Source organism: Pyxicephalus adspersus, chromosome 12 (assembly GCF_032062135.1).
Source record: "Pyxicephalus adspersus chromosome 12, UCB_Pads_2.0, whole genome shotgun sequence".
NCBI classification, from domain to species: Eukaryota; Metazoa; Chordata; class Amphibia; order Anura; family Pyxicephalidae; genus Pyxicephalus; species Pyxicephalus adspersus.
In genome coordinates, this window is record NC_092869.1 from 42538782 (window position 1) to 42555642 (window position 16861).

The 16861-nt window shown below is 40.3% G+C and overlaps 1 protein-coding gene across 4 annotated transcripts in view; it reads right to left on the reverse strand.

Annotated features, from left to right (window-relative positions):
- FERMT2 (FERM domain containing kindlin 2) overlaps positions 1-9598 on the reverse strand; it is a 72711-nt gene extending 63113 nt beyond the window's left edge. For 2 of the 4 annotated variants that reach the window (XM_072428560.1, XM_072428559.1), the window contains exons 1-2: positions 9307-9591; positions 5029-5195 (exon numbers count right to left, since the gene is read on the reverse strand). In XM_072428560.1, coding sequence (XP_072284661.1) covers positions 5029-5194 — 166 coding nt within the window. In that variant the 5' untranslated portion in view covers position 5195; positions 9307-9591. Of the gene's footprint in view, positions 1-5028; positions 5196-9306 lie in introns of all 4 variants that reach the window. The other 2 variants (XM_072428558.1, XM_072428561.1) reach the window with 2 other exon arrangements.
- Positions 9599-16861: the final 7263 nt, after the last annotated feature.

Below are 16861 nucleotides of genomic sequence, written 5' to 3' on the forward strand. Positions count from 1 at the left end.
GTAGGGCAGAGCCCAGCCATGGTCGAGATGGAGCAGACACTGGTTATTAGGTGTCTGTTAGCCTTCCGGAGCAAGTGAACTGGTTCCAATTTGAATTTTTTGACCTCTGCTCCTATGCCATGTAAATTCCCCCACCTCTTAGATTGTAAGCTCTTTGGGGCAGGGTCCTCTCCTCCTGTGTCACTGTCTGTATTTGTCTGTCATTTGCAACCCCTATTTAATGTACAGCTCTGCGTAATAAGTTGGCGCTATATAAATCCTGTTTATTAATATAAATAAGCCACTAAGTTTTTGTTTTTCCTATCACTTTCTGTTCCAAGGGTCACCAAGACACGGAGTTGAATCTTTCCAATGGGCACAGATCCCAATTTAAACCTGCAACTCTTGCACACTCCACACTAAATAAACTATAGGGCAGCTGTACACCCCTCATGTTTCATGAAACTAAAACATTTTCTTGGAACAGACAGAAGGTCCATTCATTACATTACCATCCTTACAGAAAGGATTACAGTCATTTTATCTGAAAAAAAATTTAGCTAAAACAGCCCAGCCCAAAAAAATCAAATCAATAACTCGAATTGTAGAAGGTTGTGGTTACACGCTGCCAGTTCCAGAGACTAATTGCTTTATTTTGAGCACTTAACTGCCTGCAGAAGTCACCTTGACCGGCTCGGCTTCTCCTGCACGGCCTCCATGTAAAAATAACTGCTAGATACGAGGCCGGGGCCTTCTGAAAATCCCTCAGCACAAAAAAAACAAAGCCAATGGATGCCCTGAGCCGGTCCATCTTCTTCCTTTCAAGGCTGGAATGGATTATGGCATTTGAAGTTTTAAGCTTCCTAGGCCCGGTTTTATCTAATAATACATGAGTCACGTCAAAATTTGAGGAGCGCCGCTCTGCAGACAGCCAAAGAACACGATGGGAGGCAGTCAGCGAACAAAGCCAAAAAGTGCGGAGGATCCCCAGGCTATGCGGAATGATGGCCAACTTAATTTAATAGGATAAACTTTTGTTTTCTCCCCGATAGGTACTGAGAAATGAAGATAAGGAAACCGTAGGGAGGGTTGTAAGGGGTTTACAAAGAACTCCTGTCTAGTAGAAGTGCAGGGAATTTCATTTTTGAAAAGAAATAACCACTGAATTAGGCACATTTACACATATAAAAGAGTTTATCTATGTTCTTGGACTTGGGAGAAAGTTTATTTATTGGCAAAGACCTTATAACATAAAATGAAATCTCTCATTATATTAGTGATTATATTGATAGAACCCCCAAGTTATTTTGATAGGAAGAAGTTTCTTGATAATCTCCGAGATGGCAGCCTACCCATTCGCTCGAGGCCAGTGACATCACCGAGACTGCAGCCTACCTATTAGCTAGAGGCCGGTGACATCACCAAGACTGCAGCCTATCCATTCGCTAAAGACCGGTGACATCACTGAGACAGCAGCCTACCCATTCGCTAGAGACCGGTGACATCATTGAGACGGCAGCCTACTCATTCATTAGAGATCTGTAAATAATCTGCAGAAAATATGAACAGATAATTTAAAGAATAAACATGAAATGGGTCTGAAGAACAGCCAGAATAAATATACCAAAGTTATTCAGTTTGCATTCTCCCTTCAATAAGAAACCGTTATCTGCGGCTTACACTTCCCCGCATATAATGACTCACAGCGGGCACAGATAACCTAAAAAATTTACATAGCGTCCTGATGAATGGACTGTGTAAATTTCCTTTTTTGCTCTCTACAGACAGGTAAAACCTGTATTCAGCACATATTGTAACAGTGCCGAGTCCTTTATTTAAATTGCATAGCATAATAAAGTCAATCTCCAGATAAAACTTCCATGTTTGCATCTGTACCAAGTGAGCAGGAGATAGAACCTTTGCTTGGTCTTTAATGCATTGTGGCCAACCCATTTGGATTAAGTTGCCTGTTCCTATTATGACAATGCACTACATTTTTTTTTTGTAATTGTAGAATTTTGCATTACGACAGCCCATTAACTTTGCTGCCCAACCTAGGACACTGCACCAAGAGTTGTGCATGCTGCACCTTTAAAGATATTGTAGTGCAGAGCATTTGGTGCCATTGGGTAAAACCAGCAACCCAACTCATCAATGCAGATCTCATTCATTGCATTAATGAACGTATTTCCGCATGGTTTCAAAAGCCGTTCCTCCGGAATGCTGACTGTGCTGTCCAATATACAAGAGAAATCTATAGAATACATATATAACCTGTATGTAAAACCCAACACTGAACTTTTTTATCCATTCCCTTCTAAAAGGTTACACAAGCCTAAAAAATGTTTACTGTTCCAAAATACACACCTGTTCCATTCAATGTAAACAAAGTCACCAAAAGATAAGGACAGTAATAAATCATTAACCAGTTGGGAAATAATGGACAAGAAGACAGATGGGGTAGGGGGGAGCATTGAGAGTGCAGCAGCTCTGACACCCATTAAAATAAAAAAAACAAAGGATTCACCGATGACGATCTAAATCAAAAGCAATGCTCACCACATGCAGCAGCCAAAATGCACATTATCTACGATAAGAAACTTATCATCATGCCAGTATATTTATTTCACCCTCACAACCAAAATCAAGTCCAAGAGATAGCCAATATCACCTAGATTTGTACATTACCCAGTTATCTAATATTACACCTTCCTATCCATAAAGCTTGTATCCATTTCAGCAATTCAATAAAGATACATGGCACATATCCAAAAGAATAAACACAGAAACAAAACAGAATATGGGACTTCATAGGGATCAATTAAGTTAAAAATACAACTTTAAATATTTTACTTGGATGCTTAAAAACATTTGAAGCGATTCTTCACATAGTTATAGTCTCATTCATATTCACATAACTATACCAATTGTACAATCCTATTTAATGTACAGCGCTGCACAATATGTTGGCTCCTGTTTAATAATAATAATCTCAATCATATTTGAAGCGTTTCGCGGACATGATCCGCTTCTTCAGGAAATCCTATTGAGATTTGTAACAAAAAAGAATCAGCCACTGAGCAAAAAGATCCCCTCAAAACTTGGCGAGGGGTGATGCAGGACAGCTATAGCAAATTCTAGGCATAGCTTATTACTGTCTGTGCTGGCCAATCTCCTCAACTACCTGCAGGAGTGAATGAGGATTTCTTAACCAGGGTTCCTCCAGACGTTGCTGGGGTTCCTTGAGCAATGAGCAGTTTGTGATTCTCAGGTCAGTTTAAGTGACACCAATGATCTTTTCGGCTATCTGTAAGGTTGACATTCTTCCCAATGGCCAGCAATGTAAGAGGAATTCTTCCCACTGACCACCACACTAATATACTGTGAGCTGGGGATATAGTAATTATAGAAGGGGTATAATTATAGAAAAGCTGACATTTATTTAAAGGGGCCCCCCCATGATAAAAAGGTCAAGGTCTGGTTCGGAGGGAGTGATTGCTCCACGTTTGCAGACATTACATCCAAGTGGCAGCAACCAGCAGCAGTCTCAGGGATTTCAGATTCTATAGGAGGATTGTCCAGGCCAATAACACATTAAAGGCTCACATATCCTTATTGGAATACTGTAGAAAACAAATAGTCTGGTGACAGGGTCTCTTTAGAATCGTAGAAAAAGATCTACCTATATTGTGACAAGTCATCGTTAGCCAACCCCACTAGTGGGAATACATGAAAATAAAGAGGAAGAAAAGATTGGTTTTTTTGGCAAACAGTTGTATTAAGATACGTTGTATTCAACATCATATCAAGCACATTAGTTTGTACATAATACAAGTGAACAACTTAAGTAGGTTGATCCCAAGTTAATGTCACTGGGATTAAAAAAACCTATTTACTAGAGACAAATATCCTTGATTCATTTTCCCGATTCGTTTCGTATATCAGCTTCTTCAGGGGATCTTCCAATGAATGTTATGAACTGTGCATAGAGGTCACATGGTGTCATTAAATTGTATCACATTTACATTAGAATTTATATATAAAATAAAAGAAAAACAGGATACCAAACGTTATTAATGACAATACTGTTGTAATTAGGGATATCGGTGTCTAGTGAATAGGTTTTTTCATCTCAGTGACATTAACTCAGACAGGGTCTCTTTAAACAGAACCCAGAACAACAAATATGTCACCATGGATTAGTCAACCTTGTCCTTCCACATCTACCTGGTGAATCACCCACGTGGCATCGGTATATGACTGCCAAGTTGTGACACCATGGGCCTGATTTATTAAAGCTCTCCAAGGCTGGGGAAGATACACTTTGATCAGTGAAGCTGGGTGATCTAGCAAACCTGGAATGGATTTCCTCAAAGTCATTTGCTAGCAAATGTTTTGAATCCTGGACCAGATCCATTCCAGGATTGCTGGATCACCCAGCTTCACTGATGAAAGTGTATTCTCTCCAGCCTTGGAAAGCTTTAATAAATCAGGCCCTTTGATGGGACGTCCTTGTTTCAGAGCAATGATTTAAAGAATTGGGAAAGCAAGAAGCAACATCCATGTCCAACTTTGTGGCCCCGAATGTCCCCTTGAATGCGTTAGGGTGGCTACACAATGAGGCCAAAATCCAAATGCATAGAACACACCGTGTTAGAAACAGGTTAACTAGGTAAAAGTGCATACAAGGACATATAGGGCCCCGGTGTGTCTGCGGTGCTCATGTTATATACAAATCAGCACTCTGTGCTTTTCTTTAAGACAAACACAAAGTCTGAATGGAAACCTGGCGCTGTTTAATGCCAACCCGAAACAAACGTGAATGACTCCGAGGCAGAAATTTTAATAGAAGGCTACAAACAGGGAACAAGGTGTTAGGTGAACTCAGAACAAAAGCTCATTCACAGTGAACAAAAACCAAACCCCCCTTCTTCCCGAAATGAGGGTGAAGAAATGGTAAAATGAGCCCATTCTTCTGCAATTGGCCACAGGGGATGGTAACCAGCCAATGACTGTAAAGCGCCCACGCCTACTGCACTCGCAACTTACCGAGTTTTTCCACCAGTTTCAGCATTACTCCTCCGATGTGAACTTCGCCGGTGACTCTTAGCGTCACGTCTCGGTTCAAATCCGTCACGAGGATATTTAACTCCCAGGTACCATCGGCGTAGCAGCCGTCCGGCATGCGTATACCATCCAAAGCCATCATAGTCATCCTGCGGAGAGAGGAAAGGACAGGACCATTAGCAATCAGCAAATAACTATGCTACCAGAATATTATTTATGATTATGGGAGCTCCCATTGTCATGTCATGCACACTTAAATGATGGGAGATGATATGTCAAGTCAGCCCATTAATAAAGCAATTATTCAATAGGGCATGGGTCAGTAATAGCAATACACATTCACAGTAGATTCTGGAGCATTGTGGGCATGCTATATCATTAAAGACTGCGCAGTTTTCAATTAGATTCGAAAACCACAATCACCATACAGAACTACTACAGGATAAATATGGCTGCCCCCATTTGCCAACATAAGGCAAGCAGTGGTGCTCCATGTACCTAAAGCCGCGTACATACGCGCAATTATAGTCGTTGGAAAGGATCTTTCACGATCCTTTCCAACCACCATTACCGCATGATGCATGATTTGAGTGTTGTACATACAGCACCGTTCTGCTGAATGCAGAGGGTAGGGGGGGAGCAACATAGCGGCACCCTACTGTGCGCTCCCTCCCTTTCCTTGCATTAGGATCATTAGTCGTCCATCGTCCGTAGATCCGCCAGGACAGTTGTGTGGACGATGGACGACTGGTGCTGTACACACCCTGAGCCGATTATCAGACGAGAACCATTGGACGTGTGTATGTAGCTTTAGTGTAGGACAGGGAAGCTGTTCGGTCAAAATTTTAATACAATGTGCTAGAAAATCAGACTGCTTTCTAGGGCACTCCAATTACCAGAACTTGGATTGCCTATTCCATTGCAGCACACAGGATTTTGCTAGGGCAGGCCATACAAATAATTGCCCATTGTAAACAGCAATGTGCTTGGTTATTGTAGAATCCCAGGTTGTAACGGTCCCTGACGGGTGATCTAACCCCCTCAATATTAAAAATATATGCTAGCTTACGCCATCGATAAGGGATGGTTCAGACCTACTTTATTATTATTAATAAACAGAATTTATATAGCGCCAACATATTACGCAGTGCTGTACATTAAATACTTTAAAGGATCCTGTGCAGCTTCCAATGGCTGGCACCCTGGCAGCCCCTCAGTCACTTAAAGAACTAATGTCTGCACTTTTGACAGCGAGTGGTACTGGTAGCAATAATTGTTGTCCACATGATTTTTCCAAGGGTCTGCTAGGGATAAGCCACCTAGATTGTAAGCTCTTCTGGTCAGGGTCCTCTCCTCTTCCTGTATCACTGTCTGTACCTGTCTGTCATTTGGAACCCCTATTTAATGTACAGCGCTGCATATTATGTTGGTGCTTTATAAATCCTGTTTATTAATAATAATAAAAATAATAATAGCGTCTCCCACAAGCTGGCACTGGACAGCAGTTTGAGCACTGGCATGGTAGCGCTGGTTCAAATAGAACCAATGTCTCCACATGTGACGTGCGTGGTTATAGCACTACAGCCCCTATTCATTCCTTATGGGGCTACCACAAGGAAACGCTATAAGCAGGGTACCCCCAGCACCGGCAGGTTCATGCACCACAACCGCACCAAAGATACGAATTAGCCATAACCACACAACAACCTCATGGCCAGTGTGAACCACTGGTGCATACACAGCTGTAAAAATATTGATACATTGTAAAACAAAACGGATACAAATGAATAAACAGAAATACAAAGAATTTTTTTTCTCTGAAAATATTTTCTGTTTATCTAAACAACAACTGAAAACAAGAAACAGAAATAAAGAAACCTCCCTTAACCCTTGGCTAACCACAATGTCACACATGTGACGTCGACAAGGAAAAAAAAAAAATCCCAGGGAATCCCATCGTTGCTTTTTTTCCCACCCATCCACACCCAGAACTGCAGCAGGCGGACGCGGCCCATCGATGATCACCAGCTGCCGGCAGACACATTTAGCATTTAAAGGAATAAAAGAATCATGTCATATGAAGAATGAAAACCACAAAGCAAGAAATCTATCTTCCCATCAGAAAAGGGGAACAAGGCAAATTATAATGATTCAGAATGACTTCATCGAAAAAAAAAATATTTGTACAAAACACATGGCTTTAGTTTTTATGGAAAATATAAATATAGAACACAAGAACGAAAGGGAGCTGCAGCAGCCAATCAGATTGCAGCTTTTGATGACTCCCAAAAGTCAGAACATGCCAAGATGGCGGCACCCAACAGTGGCTTTTGGACATCCACACCAGGGAGGATTTTACAGCTGCATGTTAAAACCTCATATTTTCTTATGTGAAGAGTATTCAGTGACATTTTCTGATGACAGGGTCTCTAAGAGCAAGAAACAATACAACCATTATGGCCATTTTGGTCAAGTGGGCCAATGGGAACCAAATGGCAATCAAAAAAATTAAAAGGTTTGCCCTCCTGATCATGGTATGGTTGCCAGCAAATAATTTAATAAAGGATGAACCGTTAATATAGAATAAATTGAAAGGTCACGTTGACTTTTTGGAACATATCTTCAAGAAGGGGCACAGAGCCAAAAAAAAAAAAAAGGAACTTTTTGTGTTATCAATTTACTTTATTACATTTTACCAAATTAGGTCAGAATTGGTTAGAGGACACACAGATGTGTAATATTACCCTTAGCCCATTGTATATGTGGCCTAAAATGAAAACCAAAAAAGTTGCTGGAGTTTAGAATGAGAAAGGCGATCAGCAGCTCTGTCCTATGCCAAACACCATGGCAGTGGCACAGTACAAGATGGGAGAATGGAACCCAGCACAGCTGACCGATAATAAACTCATGTAGTTGGGTTTGCTTTGACATCACTTTTAATAATCCATATTATGGGGGTTAATCAGTAACTAACCAAAAACAGCCGGGTAGTTACTGAAAAGTGCCGGGCGGTGCGCCCAGCTAAAAGGGGCCTGGAAGAACACGGACGTCAATGTGACAGCACGACAAGACCCCCCCCCCAATGCAAGTCAATGTGACGACACGGCAAGCACCCCCAAAGCAAGTCAATGTGACGGCACGAAAAGACCCCTTCATGTATTCTCACCCTATAACTGCATATTGTGGTAGTTCAGACATTACAGCAGCAAAAAACAGTTTCAACATCTTCATTTTTTTCCTAAACAAACCCTTTAGATCTATAATAAAGCTTCTCTTTATTTCCACCTAAAACTCATCAAAAATACACACACACACCTTATATTTACTTTAAATGCTGCAGAATACGAAGCAAATAAAACAAACACTATACATACAAAACAATTTCTAAGATAAAAAAAGTCCATTTCTAAAGCAGTGAATTTGACATTTAGCAGCAGTCTGGTGGAGAATTAATCACAGCCATTTAAAACACATGGAAGATTCTCCAGCAGGGAGTTCTAATAAATGTCAGATTCACTGCTTTAGATATGGACCCCAAAATGAAAAAAAATCATAAAGGTGCATGGGCTTAGTGATCTGACCTGGGGGTGTTTGCCCACCTACTGCCCTGACCTAGGGGATCGCCCCCATGGGGCGATTAGAGGGTTTGCCCACCTATTGCTCTGATCCAAGGGGGAATTGCCTAAACACCACCCTGACCTAGGGGGATCGCCCCCACTTTAAATACTTAACTTTTACCCAAAACCTTATAAAACTCCAACCAAGTTCAGCCACAACATAGAAGCCAATGACAACTGGAAGTTTAGAGTGCAAGCTCCTCTTCACTTTCCAATCAGCCTGTGCCTTATAACAAAGTCTTCCAACAGTTCATCCAACCTGTAGCCTTTATCTGTAGAACTACAACCCCCATTTGGCAAAGCATGCTGAGCTCCAGGGCTTCCCAGCTGCCTGGATGAAGTTAGCCCTGTGCAGCCCCTCCTAGCTCAGTGCTGCTTCCTCCCCCTCCTAGCCCAGGCTGGCTCCTTCTCTCTGCAGCCAGGCAGATCATCCATTGTGCTATTTAAACATCCTCTTTGCAAAAAATCCAAACCGTTGTTCACCTGTTTTTTCCTCCAAGCCAACAAAACCGGTCTGTCTGCTTTGTGGCTCTAACTTTTCATAGAGAGGGGTGGGGGGTATGAAGCATGAGGCTGGGATGGGAAAGGAGGGGAGGAGGTAGGTACTAGATGCAAGCAGGGACACACACACAATCACACTTACCTCTCTGCTAACACAACCCAGGCTGCTCAGAGAGTTAATAGAGATCCAGAATGAAGAGCTTGCTTTGTGCAGGGCAGTGTGAGCTAATGGAGTCCCCTGGCTGAGCTCTCCAGGGCTGGGATCACGTCACTGCTTCTCAATCTGCTGCAGTCACTCCCCTCTCCTCTCTTTTTTTCCCTTTATCTCTGCTCAGACTCACAACTGTTAACTGAGCAGCAGCAGCCCACAGGAGGAGGGGGTGGGAGCAGCACCACTCACACAACACACATACAAAAAAAAAAAAAGTTTTCAGGGTCCAGGAGGAAAACTTTGGAGGAGTCTTCCCAAGCTCTGCCCTTTTATGGAAGTGAATAAAATGCCAGGATTGGATCCAACATCCGGGCCTCTCAGTGGTGGGATGGAGAGGATGGAAGGGGGGGAGTAGAGGAGGGCTGGAGCCTTTCTGCTATCCCACTTTACTCTAAAAGAGCAATGTAGCTTTACACATTAAAAAACCATGGACCGTCCTTGTTTATCCCATTCCTTAGGTCCAATCAGAAGTGTTGGAGGATGCAAGTCGCCGACTTTTGCTGCGCAGCTCAGCTGTCAATCATCAGCTGTGACGTCACTCGCAGGAATCATTGTGATACATTGTAACCAGCAGAGATCATATTGATTGAGGGGATAAAGATCGTGAAATAGAGCCTGGGGTATATAAAATAGAATCTGATCATTTATTAAATGACAAATAAATAAAGAAAAGAGAGAAAAAAACAGAGGATATACAGCTTTATTTAAATAAAATTATTATCAATATATTAATTATCATTATTATTATTATTATATAAAATAGAATCTGATCATTTAATAAATGTCAAATAAATAAAGAAAAAAGAGAAAAAAACAGAGGATATACAGCTTTATTTAAATAAAATTATTATCAATATATTTATTATTATTATTATTACTTTATAAAATAGAATCTGATCATTTAATAAATGTCAAATAAATAAAAAAAAGAGAGAAAAAAGCAGGGGGTTCTTTTGGCATACAATATTGTATGCAATATATTAAATAAAGGTGGCATGGAGTACGTAAGTTGCTTGATTTAGTTAAATAGGAAAAGAATGTGTGTTAATTCCCCCACCTCCTAGATTGTAAGCTCTTCGGGGCAGGGTCCTCTCCTCCTCCTGTATCACTGTCTGTACTCATCTGTCATTTGCAACCCCTATTTAATGTACAGCGCTGTGTAATATAATGGCGCTAAATAAATCCTAATAATAATAATATAGAAGTGTTTGTTCATTCATAATATTATTATTATTACACAGTATTTATGTAGCGCCGACATATTACGCAGCGCTGTACAAGTCCATAGTCATGTCACTAGCTGTCCCTCAAAGGAGCTCACAATCTAATGTCCCTACCATAGTCATATGTCTGCCATGTAATGTAGAAAAGAAATCTTTCAGGTAAGTCATGTTTGTTAACCAGATTATTTGTGGGTGACTCCCAGAGATTATCCTGTGGCCCAGTTCCTGGGAAAACAAGAGTGTGTATTTGCTGGAAACATTTTCGCAGCGAAGATTGCCTTGTGCTGACGCGTTTCGCCGTTTTGGCTTCCTCAGGGGAGGTGGAGACATGATGCTGCTGTTGTTGTTCCTATTTGGGGTGCCCCTTAGTAAACTCCTGGTTTGGTAATCTTTTTTGACATCAAAGAGCATTCAGACTTTTTGAAGTTGTGATATGTATTTCTGAAGATGAAGTGTATCTTTGGATGCTAATATTGAGGGATTTTTATGTATGATATAAAATACAGAGCAGTAAGAAAGATTTCAGATCATGGAAAACAACTTCAAACAATAACTGTGGTTATGTTACAAGGTTATTATAAAGAAAAAATAAAGGACTAGTGCTTATGACACATTACTCCAAGCGCTTTTTGGTGACGATCTTTAAGCACACGCGTTTCGCGGTCTGAAGAGAAGACTGAATAAAAAACTGAAAAATGGACTAGTGTCCACGCAAATAAACTGCGATTTACCAAATGCATTTCCATCAGCAGCAGGTTGCTGTTAAATTCTATGGGGAAGCTAAAAACAAAATCAGAAAAGCACATAGCAAAAGTTTGGTATACTTTTTACATTGGATTATTATGAAAGCAAAATACATCACAACGCATTGAGAAAACATATTAAAATGTGTTGTTCTTTCCTGTGTATTTTGGGGTAATAAAGTGACCCCCCCCCCCCCCCCCCCCAGTTTACTGGTCATGAAATACAGGCCGATTTATAGCAAAGAGGTTTTATTCTTTTGTATCAATAGGTTTGCCAAATGGGTAGCTTACTCTGGGCTCAGACCCCTGCCCTTTATTAACTTTACTTTCCAACATACTACCCCTTTCCCCACATTTTTTAATTCTTTAGGCTGGTCTCATGATAAACAGGGTCCCTGTTCTCTTTAGATTTTCTTAGTGGTCTTTATGATGCAGAAAGCAGCGCTAACATGTTAACGTCAACATCACTATCAACATCAATATAACATCAGCGCAGGGCGCAGTAGTGACGCAGGGGGTGACTTCCCAAAACTGCACTCACAGTATATCGTCAGTCTTCTGTGTTAAATGATAATTGGCTTCATTAGGTCTAGAGGCCTGGAGACATCTAGTGGTGGAATAGGGTTACTGCATCAGAGTAAGTAGGTATTGTAGCCAGGTTGTATTTTGGGATTTCTTTTTCTTCTTTTTTTTTTTTTTACAAAAAAAGTTTCCTTAAATCTGGGTGAACAGAACAATGTTGGGTGTGTGCTTTAACAGATTAACAAACAATTCAAACTGTGTAATAGAATATTTACATATATAATGATCTAAATACTATTAACCTTCAGAAAGATTTTGGTGTTGACTAGAGTGCTCCTTCAAATATGTTTTCTCCCTGCTCATTGGCTAACCTGCCGAATTAAACAGACGTGTACATTCTGCAGTGCTAGTAAAACTTCAAACCAGCTCTGTGTACATATAAGCAGCTTCCCTGGCTGGAAATGATTTGCAGGGAGGCAAACGGGTAAATTATTGCCAATTCTGGAAAATATTCAACTTGTAACAAGGTGTAGGTAAGTTTATATGTTATTTATTGCTTCATGAATAGCTTCATCATACAAATACAGGAGGAAATTCTTTAAAAGGGAACTGTGATTCATTCACATCTACGTCCTGAGCCATTAGGGTAAAATTCCCCTAAATTTTTTTTTTCATTTACTGTATGACTACAAATTGTATTTGTTTGCTGGTCAAATTATGGATGATTGATTTTATATATCAGATTTATTAGAGTCTCCCTCTAGTGGATAGTTATATATTAGATGGTATAGTCAGCATTCTTGCAAAATAATGGCTGGGATAGCTTTTGTTGGCCATATTTTTTTTGTTAGTTGGAGCACAGAGATTGAAGAATAGGCAATTCTGCTGCTGGTGAGGCAGCCTGGAGCATAATGACTATATTAAGAGAGAGAGCAGAAACTATTTTTTATATATTAAAATTATAACTTCTAATCTTGACATTAAGATCCAATAAATGCAATTTTAATATGTGTCTTATTATGGAGATTTCCCCTTCATATCCTGTCCCAGGGATATTGCAGGAAGTTTGGAAACTCCCCTCCTATGCAAGTGTAACCAGAACAAATGTCCCCAATGAAGGATTTCTGCACTGCTGTTGTGGGGACACCCACATTAATAAATGCAGAACTGCTTTTATATCTGTTTGCAGTGATATGCCAGTTTGATTTATCAGAGGGTAGCACAGCCATGTTCCATGGGGCATTGGGTATCCTAAAATTAAATCACCACTCTATTTATTTTTGTCATTACTACACCAGCCATTGGTTGCGATGACAATCATGAAGCTGGAGAATTAGCGGAGTATACTATATAAAGTCTGATCGCCAGTACAGCAGTCATTGGGCGTGTGCCTAACATCAGCCCCCTCCGGCAAAAAATGAATGATGTTTGGGCTCTAGGTGACACCGAATGTGGATCCAAAGCTCAGAGCTTTGGATCCTTATTTGGATATCAGGCCCAGGCTGCTCTCAGCTGCAAATACTCACACAAGAGCTCCGTTCCAGCTGCTGGAGATGATGCAAGAGCCACTGTGTTCAAACAAATCCTTCCCTGAAAATGTAAAATTCCAAACTTATATTATCCCATAAATCTTCCCTGGTTCTAAGGAATCTGCAGCAATGGGGTATGGAAAGAATCTTCTGGGATTTGTTTTTTAATTTAGGATGCTTTTGTAAGCGGTATTTAGTGAAGGTTGCTGAGTAAAAGAAAATGATGTTCATTTTCATGGCTGCCCCACCAGTTGGACATTCTCATGTATTTTCTATTCTCCTCTGACCATTTTGTGGTCATTTAGACCCCCAGCACCGTCACATGGGGGTCCCAGCACTGTGAATGCTCCAAGTCTTCCATGAGGCTTCCTTTCTCTGCTCCCAACTTTCAATGGGGGAGTAAAATAAAGTATGTGCGGATAATGCAGTCACCTGGTTGTCTTGCATTGGATAAGAGAGATGAATCTCAAATAAAGCATGTTGCAGAATAAATTACTTGTATTTACCTGTCCAGCAGGTGGCGCATCTTTGCCACTGTAATCCAACACTAGGTGTATTAGATGCTTATTGTATGGGCAATCTATATACATAAGCTTGATCCAGTTGAAAAGGAAAAGATTGTGTGATAATTCCCCCACCTCCTAGATTGTAGGCTTTTTGGGGCAGGGTCCTCTCCTCCTCTTGTGTCAGGGTCTGTATTCGTCTGTCATTTGCAACCCCTATTGAATGTACAGCACTGCCTAATATGTGGCACTATATCAATCCTGTTGATTAAGAATAATCTTAATATTATGTCAGTCTTGAAATCTCCAAAAAAGTAAACATTAGATCCACCCCTTTCCCTATCCCAGGCTTTCCCATTGGTCAGTGAGATTGTCCATCACAAAGGTAAGAAGAAAATGGCCAAGGACAATTTTCCATTGAACAGTTTAGAATTTGTATATCACCCACCTCTAATATTATTATTATTATTATTATTGGATTTGTGTGGAATGTCTATGGCAGCCTTTCTCTACCCTTGAAATAACATTCAGGTCTTCAGGGAACCCCTTCAATAATTATTATATCCACAGCTCACAGTTTATTAGCATGGTGGTCAGTGAGAAGAATTCCTTTTACATTGCTGGACATTGGGAAGAATTTCACCTTTACAGATAGGCAAAAAAATCATTGGGGTCACTACATTGACCTAAGAGGTGCAAACTGCTCTTTGCTCAAGGAACCCTTAGCAAATTCTGGAGGAACCCTGGTGGAAAAACATCATTGCCCAAGTGAACTTGGGAGCAAAAATGGTTGACGAGTTTGGATTTTCCAGAAGAGCGGCTATTGTTCCTCCAAAAATAGGTCAATACTGGAGGTAGGTGGAAAAATTTAGACTTGGCTTTTATTAGGTTATTATACAGTATTTATATAGCACCATCATATTACACAGCGCTGTACAAAGTCCATAGTCATGTAACTAGCTGTCCCTCAAAGGAGCTCACAATCTAATGTCCCTACCATAGTTATATGTCTTTAATACAGTAAAAGGTCATTTTTTGGGGGGAAGCTAATGAACCTAACTGCATGTTTTTGGAATGTGGAAGGAAACCAGAGTAAAACCCACAGAAACACAGGGAGAACCTGCAAACTCCATGCAGACAGTGTCCTAACCAAGATTTGAACCTGGGACCCAGGGCTGCAAGGGCCAGAGTTCTAACCACTGAGCCACCATGTTGCCCTTCATAATCCAACACTTTTGGGGCATCCAATTGGATGAAGGATGTCTAATTGATGGACATAGGTTGGTAGTAGTTTAAAAGGTAATGCTGTCTATGACCTCTGAAAACATTCCCAGGAGCAAAACTTGAGTGTTGGAATATTCAAAGCCCTCCAAGACTAGAGAAGATAGACTATCATGGGAAAACCTGGGTGATCCTGCAAATGCAGAATGGAAATCTTTTGCTATCAGTTGGCAGACTTTGTTAGATCTGGACCAGTTGAATTCCAGGTTTGCCAGATCCCCCAGGTTCTATCTCTATCAGCCTGGCCGGTCACCATAGACACTTTAGCTCCAAAGTATCAGACCGAGCTGACTCATAATCTGATCTATTTTAGTATGAAGTCTGCCACCCACTGCATTGCTGCGGAGTATATCAGAACTAGGAGAAATTCATATGACTGCTTATGTCACAAGGCTTCTGGTCATTACTCCATTCATCAGGCTAATTACCAGCAGCATTCCTCCAAAGGAATGCATTTTAGGAATCATAGAACTAAAAAAAAATCATAGTCAGGAAAAGAGAGACTAATACTGGGAAGAAGGGAAGGAGAGAGAATATTATTAGTATATAATAAATATTATGTAATAACATTTTTCATTCTCATTTTAAAACAGTAGGGGCACTGTAGGCTTTTTATCGCATGTTTTCCAGTTTCTTTTTTTTTAGTGAAAAGCTTGGTTCAGTAGCTCAAATGACTCAAATGAGTCAAAACAGAGTCTTGCAACATCAAAATGATCCAATCCTTTAAAAGGGATACCCTATTCCTGTGACAAATTTCTAAGCATGGAAAGATTGGGATATGTCCTTTTTTGTCTTACTGAATTGTTCCCAGGTGGACAGCGTCAGTAAGAAAATCAGCTCAAAAATTCCATATAAATGTATTTTAAATTAGTGTATAAATTCACATTGTGAGCATTAATGTCTTTGCAGATCTAGATATTACCTTGTAAAAGAACAGGTGAACCATCAGTATGCAGAGAAAAGAGTTGTGGGAGGAGTCCAGTAGGACCGCCCACTACAGGCTGTCTGTAGAAACTGCAGAAGGGGGCGGATAGCAGACCAGTCACCCTGCACAAGGACAGGCAGCAGCAGTAACCGGTCATTATAACAGGAAGCTCCTACAGTTTCATACTGGTTAATTACATGGATCTGGAAGAAATACATAAAGCACACCAAGATTCCTGTAAGAATACTCATTGCCGTATATATTTTCTTATGGTGGAGTTCAGCTATTACCGTTCCCATATCTATCTAAAAATAAGATAAGAAAGTTTGGGTCTTTTGTAGATATTAATTTTATTTTCTGTATTAACTCCAATTTAGCCAAAATAGAAAATTTGTCAAAATGTCCTACTGATATGTTGCTGATTTGCTGGATAATGAATATTTGAGTCTCTGTACTGGAAATGCTACATTATCATTCCTTGGTAAAAGCACATTTGATTCATGTTTCCCTAATGGAATGGATGTGTTGCCTACCGCATGGAGTACATCTCATTGCTTGATGTATGTTTGCATTTAATTAGCAGCACAGCCAATATCCTGCTCATTCTGCTTTGCAAAGCCATTCATTTACAAGCAACTTGGCAGCATTCTTCTAGTACAGAGGAGGCATACAATGCTCACATTAAATCACATTTTACTTCCATAAAGATAAATAAACACAAAAGGATACAAAGGAAGAAATGAAAACTATAGCAGAAATA